Consider the following 14,330-nt stretch of genomic DNA (forward strand, 5'->3'; position numbering starts at 1 on the left):
CAGCATTGTAACTTGCCAAAAAGCATGAATTTTATCTCTTGCTTTCTATGTATAATTTCTGTTATAAATTTCCATTTATAATTTTCCACATGTCACCTACAGGGCTACCCTGGGGACCCTGCACTGGCATTCAGGGAGCATCACTGACTACAGCAGCTGGGCTGGGGGCGGGGCCTGAGCTCCTGGGGGGACTCAGCCCTGTGTCCGCTCTGGCTGAAGAGTCCCCTGAGCAGGGACCTGTGTGGTCTCAGCAGGTGCTTCCTCCCACTGGGTCCCAAGGAGGAAGCCCCTTCCACCTGTGAGTCTGGGCTGTGAGCTGAGATCCAGCACCAGGGTTCAGGGAGGGGCTGGCCAGGCCCTGGGTGGACCCTCATTTGTACCTCAGCCCCTCCTCTGGCAGAGGCAGGGGCAGAAAAGGAGGCCTGGGGCAGCCCAGCCCACTGTGGGGACCAGGGTTCTGTGAGCACCATGGCCTGGACTCCTCTCCTGCTTGTGTTTGTCTCTCTCTGCACAGGTAGGGACAGGCCCCGGGCACCAGGGCTCAGCCCCAGCCTCATCAGCCCCTGGGACTCAGACTCTGGGAACCTTTCCTGCAGTGCCAGGAGCCATGACAAGGTCATGCAGGACTCGAAGGAATCCCTGGGCCATCCGACCCATGACAAGGTCATGTAGAAGTGTCCTGATGAGCAAGGCCTCAGGACTCGACGGACCCCCTGGACCTGCTCGAGCATCTACCCCCGAACCAGAGTCTGTCTGTCTTCCTATTTTATGTCTTTCACCAGCTCTCCTGAGAGTAGCAGGGGGCTGTCCCTGACTAAAAGAGTTAACTTAGGGCTCTAGTTGATCAATCTCCTGGGCATGAAAGGAGTGTTTCAAACCCTCTGTTAGCATTCTAGCTTACTTGGCAGATTTAGCCAGACTCTTGCAACATTGTTGAGCCTATGCTTGCTGCCAAGGTCTTACATCCCTTATCCATTCATCCTCTGTTGGCCCCTTTTCCTCCTGCCTTCAATCTTTCCCAGCATCAGGGTCTCTTCAAATGAGTCAGCTCTTCGCTATCAAGTGGCTAAAGGATTGGAGTTTCTGCATCAGCATCAGTCCCTTCAATCAATATTCAGGACTGATTTCCTTTAGGATGGATTAGCTGGATCTCCTTGCAGTCCAATTCAGTTCAGTTCAGTTCAGTCACTCAGTCATGTCCAACTCTTTGCGACCCCATGAATCGCAGCACGCCAGGCCTCCCTGTCCATCACCATCTCCCGGAATTTACTTAATTCATGTCCATCGACTGGGTGATACATTCCAGCCATCTCATCCTCTGTTGTCCCCTTCTCCTCCTGCCCACAATCCCTCCCAGCATCAGAGTCTTTCCCAATAAGTCAACTCCTTGCATTAGGTGACCAAAGTATTGGAGTTTCAGCTTTAGCATCAGTCCTTCCAATGAATACCCAGGGCTGATCTCTTTTAGAAAGGACTGGTTGGATCTCCTTGCAGTCCATGGGACTCTCAAGAGTCTTCTCCAACACCACAGTTCAAAGCATCAATTCTTTGGCGCTCAGCCTTCTTCACAGTCCAACTCTCACATCCATACATGATCACTGGAAAAACCATACCCTTGACTGGATGGACATTTGTTGGCAAAGTAATGTCTCTGCTTTTGAATATTCTATCTAGGTTGGTCATAACCTAGGTTGGTGTCGCTAGAGGTAAAGAACCGCCTGCCCATGCAAGGGGCATAAGAGATATGGGTTCTGTCCCTGGGGTGGGAAGATCCTCTGGAGCAAGAAACGGGAACCCACTCCAGTATTCCTGCCTGGAGAAGCCCATGGACAGACGGGCCTGGTGGGCTACAGTCCGCGGGGCCGCAAAACACTCAGACAGGATTGAGAACCAAGTAATTGAGCAGAACATTGCTCCCACTCTCAACGCCGTGAACGTTCCCCGGCTGCGTCACCAGGGGGCGCTGTGCACCGCTCAGAACTGGCAACATCTCAACACATCCCCATGGTCCCCAGAGCTGGCCCTGCCCCCGGGCTCAGCGGCCTGACTTGGACGGGACAGCAGGTGCTTCCTCTCAGGGGACAGACGCAGAGCCGCGGCCCCCAGGCCTCCTCCTGGGACTGAAGCAGCACACGGGGCAGAGCACCCAGAATTGGAGGGTGAAGGGGTCAGGGGGTCATCAGTCCCCACCCTCTTCCCAGAAAGAGAGGAGGGGAGGAGCCCCCGAGCCCACCCCGTGCACCCCTCCAGCTCTCCTCAGCCTGCGCCCGCTCCTCCTCATCTCTGCTCAGAGCCTGCCCTCCCGCTCCCCTCACTCACGACTCTCCTCCCAGTCCTGGGCCTCTCTCTTTCTACAAACATACACTGTTGACCTCCACAGTGATGACCCAGCTCATGCTCTTAGAAGCTCATGAACGAGTTTCCAGATCTTCCTGAAACATTCACCTCCTCATCCCCCTCCTTGAGCCTGTCTAACCTTTCCTTCCCAGGAAGCCTCAGGTTTCCGGCTCCCAGCTGTGATCCCAGGTCACCCCTCCTTTCAGCTGTGACCCCAGGTCGACCCCTCCCTATTTCACCCCTGGTTCCTCCTCATTTCCCAAGGGATCCAGTGATGCCCCCCAGCAGCTGATTTATCCCGTGAACACTCACACGGTGTCCTGTGTGCCCATCGAGTGAGGAGTCAGGAGGGGAGAGAAACCCTGGTCCTGAGACCTGGGAAATGATTCCTGGCTGAGGAGCATCTGTGCTCAGCTGCTGTGGGACTGACTTTATGCACAGTGAGCCCTGGTGAAGCTGCGGGGCCCTGGGCTGGGAAAGCAACCCTGTCGTGGGGCTCTGCCCCCGGGGCCCTGACTGCTGCTCTATCTGGACCACGCCTAAGTCAGGTTTGCTCCCCATGGTCCCGTCTGAGATTCCTGAGAACAGCTGACCTGCCTTGTCCTGTCCTGTCGCTCATCTCAGATCTGAGACCGACCCATGGCTCTGACACCTCAGCCTGCCCTGTTTCACAGATAGGAGGTCCTGCTAAGACATGAAAATCCTTCAGTGGAGATGCTGTGTCAGAAAGGCTTTAAAATGATCTTATGTAAAGAACAGAATCGACAAGGAAAATGATGTTTTGGAAATAGTACCATGGCAAGGTAAAATTAAAACAGAGCCAGAGTCGGACACAACTTAGTGACTGAACCACAGCATTTTCTCCAGTGAAGTTCAGGCATCTATTTTAAGGGATGACCTTAGACTTTTACTAATCCACGGTCCCATTTTGCTTGATTTGAAATCTCAGAGTCACACATCTGCTGTGTAACACTCACATGCACTACAGGGTAACTGACACCTGGATCTCTTTTTCCAACACAACACTTCCTGAACTGCGTAACTTCAAAGCCAGTTTGGGGAAAGTTGACTCTAAGAGCTCTGATCACTAGGTCACAGGATGTATGTGTGGGCCAGGACACCAGGGGGCGGTGCCAAGCCATTCCTGTGGGTCTGCAGCTCTGAGCTGAGATGAGTCCCCTGGTGCTTCCTGGTGCTTACTGCTCAGGGTTCCCAGCTGTGACCTCCCACCCCCAAGGCCCACACGACCCCGCCTCTGATCACCCACTGGTCTCCCTCAGGCACAGGAAGCTGAGCCAGGTCCCAGAGGTCATCAGAGCACTGTGGGGGTTGGGGGAGGACAGTCATTTGCATGGGAGGCCCTGCCCCCACTCAGGCTATGAAGAGGGGCAGGAGCGGTGTGGGGACGCTCTGCTCAGCTGTGGGGCCACAGACGGCAGGACGCCCTGACCGTGTTCACCATGGCCTGGTCCCCTCTGCTCCTCACCCTGGTCGCTCTCTGCACAGGTGACTGGATGGGGGTGGGGGGGGCAGGGGAGGGGTCTTGGGAAGACACACATGCTGTGTTCCCTGCTATCATGTCTGGACCCCAGAGTCACCATCTCTGTCTCTCTCCCTTCCAGGATCCTGGGCCCAGGCTGTGCTGACTCAGCCGTCCTCCGTGTCCGGGTCCCTGGGCCAGAGGGTCTCCATCACCTGCTCTGGAAGCAACATCGGTAGTAGTGGTGTAGGCTGGTTCCAACAGCTCCCAGGATCGGGCCTCAGAACCGTCATCTATTATAATAGCAATCGACCCTCAGGGGTCCCCGACCGATTCTCTGGCTCCAAGTCGGGCAACACAGCCACCCTGACCATCAGCTCGCTCCAGGCTGAGGACGAGGCCGATTATTTCTGTGGAAGTTAGGCTGGTAGTAGCTATAATGACACAGTGCTCCAGGCCAGGGGGGAAGTGAGACAAAAACCTGCTCTCCCCCAAGTCACGGGCTCCCGGGCTGAAGCATCTTCTGCCAAAGCAGACACTTCTGTGGTCTGTTTGGTTTAAAACAGAGGTCTGAGCCCCACCCCAGGAAACTGGTCTGGGAAATCCTTTCAGTTCTTCATTCTGCGCCCTCACCAAGGCTTTGCTTTCAGCAACCACATTTTATATGAAAATCTGAAGTTGAGCAGAAGGCCCTGAATGCCAGAGGCGGGTCCTGGCGGACAGAGTCCATGACGGTCGGGTCAGAACCAGAGAGGCAGCGTCCAGCTGTGTCTGACTCAGGACCCTCAGCTCCTCGGCCGTCCCTGGCGGAGCTGGGGCCCGGGCTGCTGCTCCTGCCTGTCCTGTGACCGCCTCTCTGGCTCCCCCAGGGCTCCAGGCCTGCAGGGACTAGACCAGGACGCCTGCGTCACTGGGGGAGCCAGGGCAGCCCAGGGGCTTCCTGCTCAGGCTCTGCTGGACCTTCTGCTGCTGGCCCACCCTGGGTCCAGGTCATCGGGGGTCTACCCGAGCATGGAGGCTCCTCCTCTCCCCTCTGTCCTCAAAGTCCCTCCAGCAGCCCAGTCGCAGGAGAGGGTCTCAAAGGACACAGAAAATCTCTCCCATTGCTGGGGACACAGGGTCTGTTAGTCCTCTGTCTCAGTGTCCGAGGTGGGGGTCCGTCAGCGCATCTCAGCCCTGGGAGGCCCCCACACCCTCGGCCTCTCTCCTGCACAGGGAGCAGGTCCTGCTGTCAGCCTCCTCTGTTCCCTCGTGGTGTCTGGGGCTCAGGCAGCATGGACTCCGCCAGGGTCACTGACGCCATGGAAGCTCAGCCACACTCACCTGCCTGGGAACAGCAACACTGTTGGCACCAAGGGGGCGGCTTGGCTGCCATCTCAGTGGTGCTGAGTCCCAAGCTCTGAGCACAGGAGTCACAACCCGCCCACAGGGTCTCAGCGAGGCTGGCGGGCTCTGATTTGGATGGGGCCCCCTGACCGTCTCTGGGCTGATTGTTCCTGCTCAGCTGGGACTCAGCCCTGCTGCTCACAGGAGGCCTCAGGCCAGGGGGAAGTGACCCTAACCCTGAGCTCCCAGCCTCACCGCGATGTGGGTCACAGAGCACAGGTCACACGCCTGTGTCCTGCTCCCTGTCACTGCCCTTTCACTCACACGTGCGGGGTCTGCACTATGGCCGCCTGGGCTGTGGGGCCACAGTTAACAGAGATATAGTTTGGAATAAGTGGGATTATTCCTTCTAATTCTCCCTTTGCCCTTAAGCCTTAAATTTGCCTTATTCTCAATTTTCATACACACAAAATGACATATTCTCCACTGTGTTGAGGAACCTGGCTCAACAGGCTCCATATCAAACAGTGAGTGTTTTTGGCTGGGGAATCGGGCCTCAGACACAGATCCTGAGAAGGATCACAATTGCCGCACGCTGTGGGAAGCGGACACGGAGCAGCAGCTCAGAAATGGACATAGAGTCATGTTCGTTTCACACGGTGAGAATAAGAATGTTGTGGCCGTACTTCACAACTTCCTGCAGAGGCTTTCACCCTAAGCCCCCTCAGCTGCTCTTCCCCATCCTTCTGCCCCGTGTGAGGTCATTTAGGAGAAAGGGAGTTTAGAATACTCCACGGCGCTCACACCATCTTGTCAGACGCATGCTCACTTTCAGATCCTCTCATGAGTCATGAGTCTTTTTGTTATTTTCATTTGATATTTTTGAGAATCTTAATTTCATAGTTGTATTAATGGCAACCCCCTCCAGTATTCTTGCCTGGACAATGCCACGGACAGAGGAACCTTGCGGGCTACAGTCCATGGGGTCGCAAGACTCGGTCACGAGTGAGTGACTTTCACTATTGATAACCTAAGTTGTAAGCCTACTGAGTCCACCCCCGTTTATTGATGGTTTCTCTCACCACAGAACAGCTGATCCCCTGGTGCTGCTGTGGGTGTCAACACTGAGTCACCAGCCCTGAACCGTGGACTCTTGTGACCAGCAATGGTTTCAGGGCCTGTGTGTGGGGAGACCCCTGTCCCGTCGGAGACCACAGGAGACTCTGTGGCTCCCTGCACCCTCAGCAGTGACATCAGTGTCGGCCACTTTGCTGTTACTGGCACCAGCAGAAGCCAGCGAGCCCTCCTTGGTCCTCCAGTCCTACCACTCAGACTCCAGAAAGAACCAGGCTCCGGGGTCCCCACAGGTTTTCTGGATCCAAAGATGCCTTGGCCAACGCAGGGCTCCTGCTCGTCTCTGGGCTGCAGCGTGAGGACGACGCTGACTCTGACCGTGCAGGCTGGTGCAACAGGGCTCCTCACAGCAACACAGGTAGACGGGAAACTGGGACGAGAGCCTCAGCCTGTCAGGGGCTTATTCTTAGAGAACCGTCAAATCTTAAATATTACCCTGGAACCAACTTATTCCTGAGGTACGTTCTGGTTCATAATATGTCTACTCCCAATGGTAGAGTCAGTTTTGCTGAAATCTCAGAAAATATAAACAGATTCTGATGCCACTGAAGTGCCCCCTGGGCAGCCGGGTGATGACGGGAGCCGTGGAGCTGAGCTCCCTCACTTGAGATCAGGAGCAGGAGGCTTTCCCAGGTGCGCCTCCACAGAGTCTGTGGACCATCCCAGCAGGCAGATCGTCCCCCAGTGTGTGAACTCTGCTCCTGAAGGGGCAGAGCAGAGAGCGTGAGGAGTGAGGGGCACCGGGGATACATCGCAGGCGGCAGGGAGCCCCGGGAGTGGCTCTCCTGACCCACAGGTGCCGGCTCTGTGCTGCCCTCTGCTCCTCTCGTCTCTACCCCACTGGAGCATTTCCTCCTTCAGGGCTGGGGTGGTCTGTGGACTGTCAGGAGCAGGGGCTCCCCAAGATGTGCCCGGGTCCCTCTGCTTATGATGCCCCCGATGAGTCCAGATCCAAAGGCCCCACGTCCTGTAGAAGGAACAGCGGGGAAGCGGGGATCACCATGGCAACCATGACAAGAGATTCAAGGCAAAATCCCTGCTTTGTGACCGATGACAGAGGTGAGGGACACTCAGGGTTTCAGTGTCGGGGTCCAGCCCCCGCAGGTTCCAGGGAAACCCTCAGGAGAAACCGCATCGGTGAATGAATGAATGAAAGAGGAAAGAATAGGAGCGAATAGTGTAGTGGAGACAATAGAGGAGAAAAGAGGCTGATGTTCCTTGGATTACACAGAAAATCAATAAAGTCTCAAAACAAGAGACTTGCACCCTCTACATAGGCCACAGGCGCCCTCCCGGTCTCCCAAGGAAGTGAGACGCAGGGCGCCTTCCTGTTCTGGTCTTAGAAGCCCAGGCGGATAAGTAAGCACAGCGGACCTCTGTGCTCCAGATGGGAACTAGCCTGAAAGAAGAGTCAGTTCAGTTCCGTTCAGTTCAGTTCAGTCGCTCAGCCGTGTCCGACTCTTTGCAACCCCATGAATTGCAGCACGCCAGGCCTCTCTGTCCATCACCAACTCCCAGAGTTCACTCAGACTCCCATCCATCGAGTCTGTGATGCCATCCAGCCATCTCATCCTTGGTCGTCACCTTCTCCTCCTGCCCCCAATCCCTCCCAGCATCACAGTCTTTTCCAATGAGTCAACTCTTCCAATGAGGTGGCCAAAGTCCTGGAGTTTCAGCTTTAGCATCACTCCTTCCAAAGAAATCCCAGGCCTGATCTCCTTCAGAATGGACTGGTTGGATCTCCTTGCAGTCCAAGGGACTCTCAAGAGTCTTCTCCAACACCACAGTTCAAAAGCATCAATTCTTCGGCATAGCCTTCTTCACAGTCCAACTCTCACATCCATACATGACTACTGGAAAAACCATAGCCTTGACTAGACAGACCTCTGTTGGCAAAGTAATGTCTCTGCTTTTGAATATACTATCTAGGTTGGTTATAACTTTTCTTCCAGGAGTAAGCGCTTTTAATTTCATGGCTGCAATCACCATCTGCAGTGATTTTGGAGACCACCAAAATAAAGTCTGACACGGTTTCTACTGTTTCCCCACTATTCCCCATGAAGCAATGGGACCAGATGCCATGATCTTCATTTTCTGAATGCTGAGCTTTAAGCCAACTTTTTCACTCTCCTCTTTCACATTCATCAAGAGGCTTTTAGTTCCTCTTCACTTTCTGCCATAAGGGTGGTGTCACCTGCATATCTGAGGTTATTGATATTTCTCCTGGCAATCTTGATTCCAGCTTGTGCTTCTTCCAGTCCAGCCTTTCTCATGATGTACTCTACATAGAAGTTAAATAAGCAGGGTGACAATATCCAGCCTTGACGTACTCCTTTTCCTATTTGGAACCAGCCTGTTGTTCCATGTCCAGTTCTAACTGTTGCTTCCTGACCTGCATACAGATTTCTCAAAAGGCAGGTCAGGTGGTCTGGTATTCCCATCACTTTCAGAATTTTCCACAGTTTATTGTGATCCACATAGTCAAAGGCTTTGGCATAGTCAATCAAGCAGAAATAGATGTTTTTCTGGAACTCTCTTGCTTTTCCATGATCCAGCAGATGTTGGCAATTTCATCTTTGGTTCCTCTGCCTTTTCTAAAACCAGCTTGAACATCAGGAAGTTCACGGTTCACGTATTGCTAAAGCCTGGCTTGGAGAATTTTGAGCATTACTTTACTAGCATGTGAGATGAGTGCAATTGTGTGGTAGTTTGAGCTTTCTTTGGCATTGCCTTTCTTTGGGATTGGAATGAAAACTGACCTTTTCCAGTCCTGTGGCCACTGCTGAGTTTTCCAAATTTTCTGGTATATTGAATGCAGCACTTTCACAGCATCATCTTTCAGGGTTTGAAATAGCTCAGCTGGAATTCCATCACCTCCACTAGCTTTGTTCATAGTGATGCGTTCTAAAGCCCACTTGAGTTCACATTCCAGGATGTCTGGCTCTAGATTAGTGATCACACGATCATGATTATCTGGGTCGTGAAGATCTTCTTTGTACAGTTCTTCTGTGTATTGTTGCCACCTCTTCGTAATATCTTCTGGTTCTGTTAGGTCCAGACTATTCTGTCCTTTATCAAGCCCATCTTTGCATGAAATGTTCCCTTGGTGTCTCTAATTTTCTTGAAGAGATCGCTAGTCTTTCCCAGTCTGTTCTTTTCCTCTGTTTCTTTGCATTGATCGTTGAAGATGGCTTTCCTATCTCTTCTTGCTATTCTCTGGAACTCTGCATTCAGATGCTTATATCTTTCCTTTTCTCCTTTACTTTTCACCTCTCTTCACAGCCATTTGTAAGCCCTCCAGACAGCCATTTTGCTTTTGTGCATTTCTTTTCCATGGGGATGGTCTTGATCCCTGTCTCCTGTACAATGTCATGAACCTCATTCCATAGTTCATCAGACACTCTATCTATCAGATCTAGGCCCTTAAATCTATTTCTCACTTCCACTCTATAATCATAAGGAATTTGATTTAGGTCATACCTGAATGGTCTAGCGGTTTTCCTACTTTCTTCAATTTGAGTCTGAATTTGGTAATAAGGAGTTCATGATCTGAGCCACAGTCAGCTCCTGGTCTTGTTCTTGCTGACTGTATAGAGCTTATTCAACTTTGGCTGCAAAGAATATAATCAATCTGATTTTGGTGTTGACCATCTGGTGATGTCCATGTGTAGAGTCTTCTCTTGTGTTGTTGGAAGAGGGTGTTTGCTATGACCAGTGCATTTTCTTGGCAAAACTCTATTAGTCTTTGCCCTGCTTCATTCTGTATTCCAAGGCCAAATTTGCCTGCTACTCCAGGTGTTTCTTGATTTCCTACTTTTGCATTCCAGTCCCCTAGAATGAAAAGGACAACTTTTTGGGGTGTTAGTTCTAAACAGTCTTGTAGGTCTTCATAAAACCGTTCAACTTCAGCTTCTTCAGCGTTACTTGTTGGGTTATAGACTTGGATAACTGTGATATTGAATGGTTTGCCTTGGAGACGAACAGAGATCATTCTGTCCTTTTTGAGATTGCATCGAAGTACTGCATTTCGGACTCTTGTTGACCATGATGGCTACTCCATTTCTTCTGAGGGATTCCTGCCTGCAGTAGTAGATATAATGGTCATCTGAGTTAAATTCACCCATTCCAGTCCATTTTAGTTCCCTGATTCCTGGAATGTCGACATTCACTCTTGCCATCTCCTGTTTGACCACCTCCAAATTGCCTTGATTCATGGACCTGACATTCCAGGTTCCTATGCAATATTGCTCTTTACAGCATCCGACCTTGCTTCTATCACCAGTCACATCCACAGCTGGGTATTGTTTTTGCTTTGGCTCTATCCCTTCATTCTTTCTGCAGTTATTTCTCCACTGATCTCCAGTAGCATATTGAGCACCTAATGACCTGGGGAGTTCCTCTTTTGGTATCCTATCATTTTGCCTTTTCATACTGTTCATGGGGTTCTCAAGGCAAGAATACTGAAGTGGCTTGCCATTCCCTTTTCCAGTGGATGGGGAGACAAAGCTTCTTTGGTGAGCGTGGCCCATCCCTTTATTTTCAGAGAGGGCTTTTATACCCTGAGTTGTATGTTGAGCAAAGTGAAAAATGCAGAGTCAACTCAGCATTCGCTCAGTATTAACTTTTATTGATACCAGGTTCTTTTATGCAAAAATCTTATTTTTTTGTACATTATCTTCTGGCCCGGAGGCCTGGTGATATTTTATGACCTCTTTTTGATAAAGGTTGGTCAGCCAGAGCAATAATTTTCCCTTGAAGTGTTTCTTCTTCAATTCCTAGCCTGCGCCACCCTTAAAATATAGAGTTACATTTTTATGGAGCAAAGATTCAGTGGGTTACAGCAAAGAAAGAACTTATTAACTCAAAGTCTAACATTGCTAATGCTAAAGCTGCTGCTTGTTTTTTCTACATCCTGGCTATATGCACTCCCAGGAACACAATGGATAAGGGATGTGAGAACTTGGCAGCAAGCATTGGCTCAACAATGTTGCAAGAGTCTGGATAACACTGCCAAGTAAGCTAGAACACTCTTATCTTGTCCAGGAGAGTTAATAGCTAGATCCCTAAGTTGATTTTCTCCAGAGAAATGTGGTTGGGGATAGCCCCCTGTTATTGTCAGAGGAGTCGGTGAAAGTCATGAAATAATAAAACAGACAGATTCTGGTTTGGGGGTTGATGCTCGAGAAGGGGGACCCCTGGAGGCCTGATCTCGTTTTTGCCCATCAGGCCTCTTCCTCATGACCTTTGCCATGGGCGGGATTCTCCATGCTGGCTCCTGGCATTTCGGCCCTGTTCTCTGCCTCCTGCTGGGTCCACCCGACCTCCATGATCATTGTGGACCCCATCCCGATGAGGAGGCTGGTCATCAGAGTGACACAGCTCATCACTAACCACAGCCACAAGGAATTCCTCTGTGATTCGGATGTCAGGCGGCGGCAGCCCGGCACACTAAGCGTGGCCGAGAGGTGTTACCCCACATCTGAGGTCAGGGGCAGCGGCCGAGAGTGCCAGGATGCAATGGTGCGGTAACAACAGAGAGGAGCTGCCCAAGTACGAGGTCTGGGGTGGTGGCCAGGAGGAGCTACCTTGCGTCTGAGGTCAGGGGTGGCCGGGAAAGCCACCTCATACCCAATGCCAGGGGCAGTGGCCCTGAGGAGCCAACCCTGGCCCGAGGCCAGAGGCGGCGGCCGGGAGGAGCAACCCAAGGAGTGGTGGCTGCGCAGGCATAGGAGGGCCTAGAGGAGCTATGCCACGCTGAATGTCAGGAAGGGCGGCGGTGAGGAGATACTTCTCGTCCAAGGTAAGGAGCAGCGCCTGTAATTTGCTGGAGCAGCCAAGAAGAGATACCCCACGCACCCAAGTAAGATGGTAGGTGTTGCAAGACGGCATCAGAGGCAGACACACTGAAACCATACTCACAGAAAACTAGTCAATCTAATCACACTAGGACCACAGCCTTGTCTAACTCAATGAAACCAAGCCACGCCCGTGGGGCAACCCAAGATGGGCGGGTCATGGTGGAGAGGTCTGACAGAATGTGGTCCCCTGGAGAAGGGAATGGCAAGCCACTTCAGTATTCTTGCCTTGAAACCCCCTTGAACTGTATGAAAAGGCAAAATGATAGGATACCAAAAGAAGAACTCCCCAGGTCAGTAGGTGCCCAATATGCTAATGGAGATCAGTGGAGAAATAACTCTAGAAAGAATAAAGGGATGGAGCCAAAGCAAAAACAATACCCAGCTGTGGATGTGACTGGTGATAGAAGCAAGGTCGGATGCTGTAAAGAGCATAGGAACCTGGAATGTCAGGTCCATGAATCAAGACAAATTGGAAGTGGTCAAATGAGATGGCAAGAGTGAACGTTGACATTCTAGGAATCAGCAAACTAAAATGGACTGGAATGGGTGAATTTAACTCAGATGACCATTACATCTACTACTGCGGGCAGGAATCCCTCAGAAGAAATGGAGTAGCCATCATGGTCAACAAAAGAGTCCAAATGCAGCACATGGATGCAATCTCAAAAACGACAGAATGATCTCTGTTCGTCTCCAAGGCAAACCATTCAATATCACAGTTATCCAAGTCTATGCCCCAATCAGTAATGCTGAAGAAACTGAAGTTGAATGGTTTTATGAAGACCTACAAGATCTTTTAGAACTAACATCCAAAAAGATGTCCTTTTCATTCTAGGGGACTGGAATGCAAAAGTAGGAAATCAAGAAACACCTGGAGTAGCAGGCAAATTTGGCCTTGGAATACGGAATGAAGCAGGGCGAAGACTAATAGAGTTTTGCCAAGAGAACACACTGGTCATAGCAAACACCCTCTTCCAACAACACAAGAGAAGACTCTACACATGGACATCACCAGATGGTCAACACCAAAATCAGATTGATTATATTCATTGCAGCCAAAGATGCAGAAGCTCTATACAGTCAACAAAAACAAGACCGGGAGCTGACTGTGGCTCAGATCATGAACTCCTTATTACCAAACTCAGACTCAAATTGAAGAAAGTAGGAAAACCGCTAGACCATCCAGGTATGACCTAAATCAAATTCCTTATGATTATAGAGTGGAAGTGAGAAATAGATTTAAGGGCCTAGATCTGATAGATAGAATGCCTGATGAACTATGGAATGAGGTTCATGACATTGTACAGGAGACAGGGATCAAGACCATCCCCATGGAAAAGTAATGCAAAAAAGCAAAATGGCTGTCTGGGGAGGCCTTACAAATAGCTGTGAAAAGAAGAGAGGCAAAAGCAAAGGAGAAAAGGAAAGATATAAGCATCTGAATGCAGAGTTCCAAAGAATAGAAAGAAGAGATAAGAAAGCCATCTTCAACGATCAATGCAAAGAAACAGAGGAAAGAACAGACTGGGAAAGTCTAGAGATCTCTTCCAGAAAATGAGAGACACCAAGGGAACATTTCATGCAAAGATGGGCTCGATAAAGGACAGAAATGGTCTAGACCTAACAGAAACAGAAGATATTAAGAAGAGATGGCAAGAATACACAGAAGAACTATACTAAAAAGATCTTCACGACCCAGATAATCATGATGGTGTGATCAGTAATCTAGAGCCAGACATCCTGGAATGTGAAGCCAAGTGGGCTTTGGAAAGCATCGCTACGAACAAAGCTCGTGGAGGTGATGGAACTCCAGTGGAGCTGTTGCCAATCCTGAAAGTTGATGCTGTGAAAGTGCTGCACTCAATATGCCAGCAAATTTGGAAAACTCAGCAGTGGCCACAGGACTGGAAAAGGTCAGTGTTCATTCCAATCCCAAAGAAAGGCAATGCCAAAGAATGCGCAAACTACCACACAATTGCACTCATCTCATACGCTAGTAAAGTAATGCTCAAAATTCTCCTAGCCACCTTCAGCAATATGTGAACCGTGAACTTCCTGATGTTCAAGCTGGTTTTAGAAAAGGGAGAGGAACCAGAGATCAAATCGCCAACATCCGCTGGATCATGGAAAAAGCAAAAGAGTTCCAGAAAAACATCTATTTCTGCTTTATTGACTATGCCAAAGCCTTTGACTGT

The 14,330-nt window shown here is 50.6% G+C and overlaps 1 protein-coding gene and 1 gene segment (V, D, J or C); both read left to right on the forward strand.

The window, feature by feature from the left end:
* LOC114108841 (immunoglobulin lambda-1 light chain) overlaps window positions 1-14,330 on the forward strand; it is a 469,312-nt gene that overhangs the window by 27,693 nt on the left and 427,289 nt on the right. The gene's annotated exons all lie outside the window — the stretch shown is intronic.
* LOC114118882 (immunoglobulin lambda variable 1-40-like) lies at window positions 3,745-4,281 on the forward strand. The segment is given in 2 exon segments: window positions 3,745-3,843; window positions 3,960-4,281. Coding segments are annotated over 2 exon segments (327 nt in total).

This window comes from Ovis aries, chromosome 17 (assembly GCF_016772045.2).
Source record: "Ovis aries strain OAR_USU_Benz2616 breed Rambouillet chromosome 17, ARS-UI_Ramb_v3.0, whole genome shotgun sequence".
Taxonomy (NCBI): domain Eukaryota; kingdom Metazoa; phylum Chordata; class Mammalia; order Artiodactyla; family Bovidae; genus Ovis; species Ovis aries.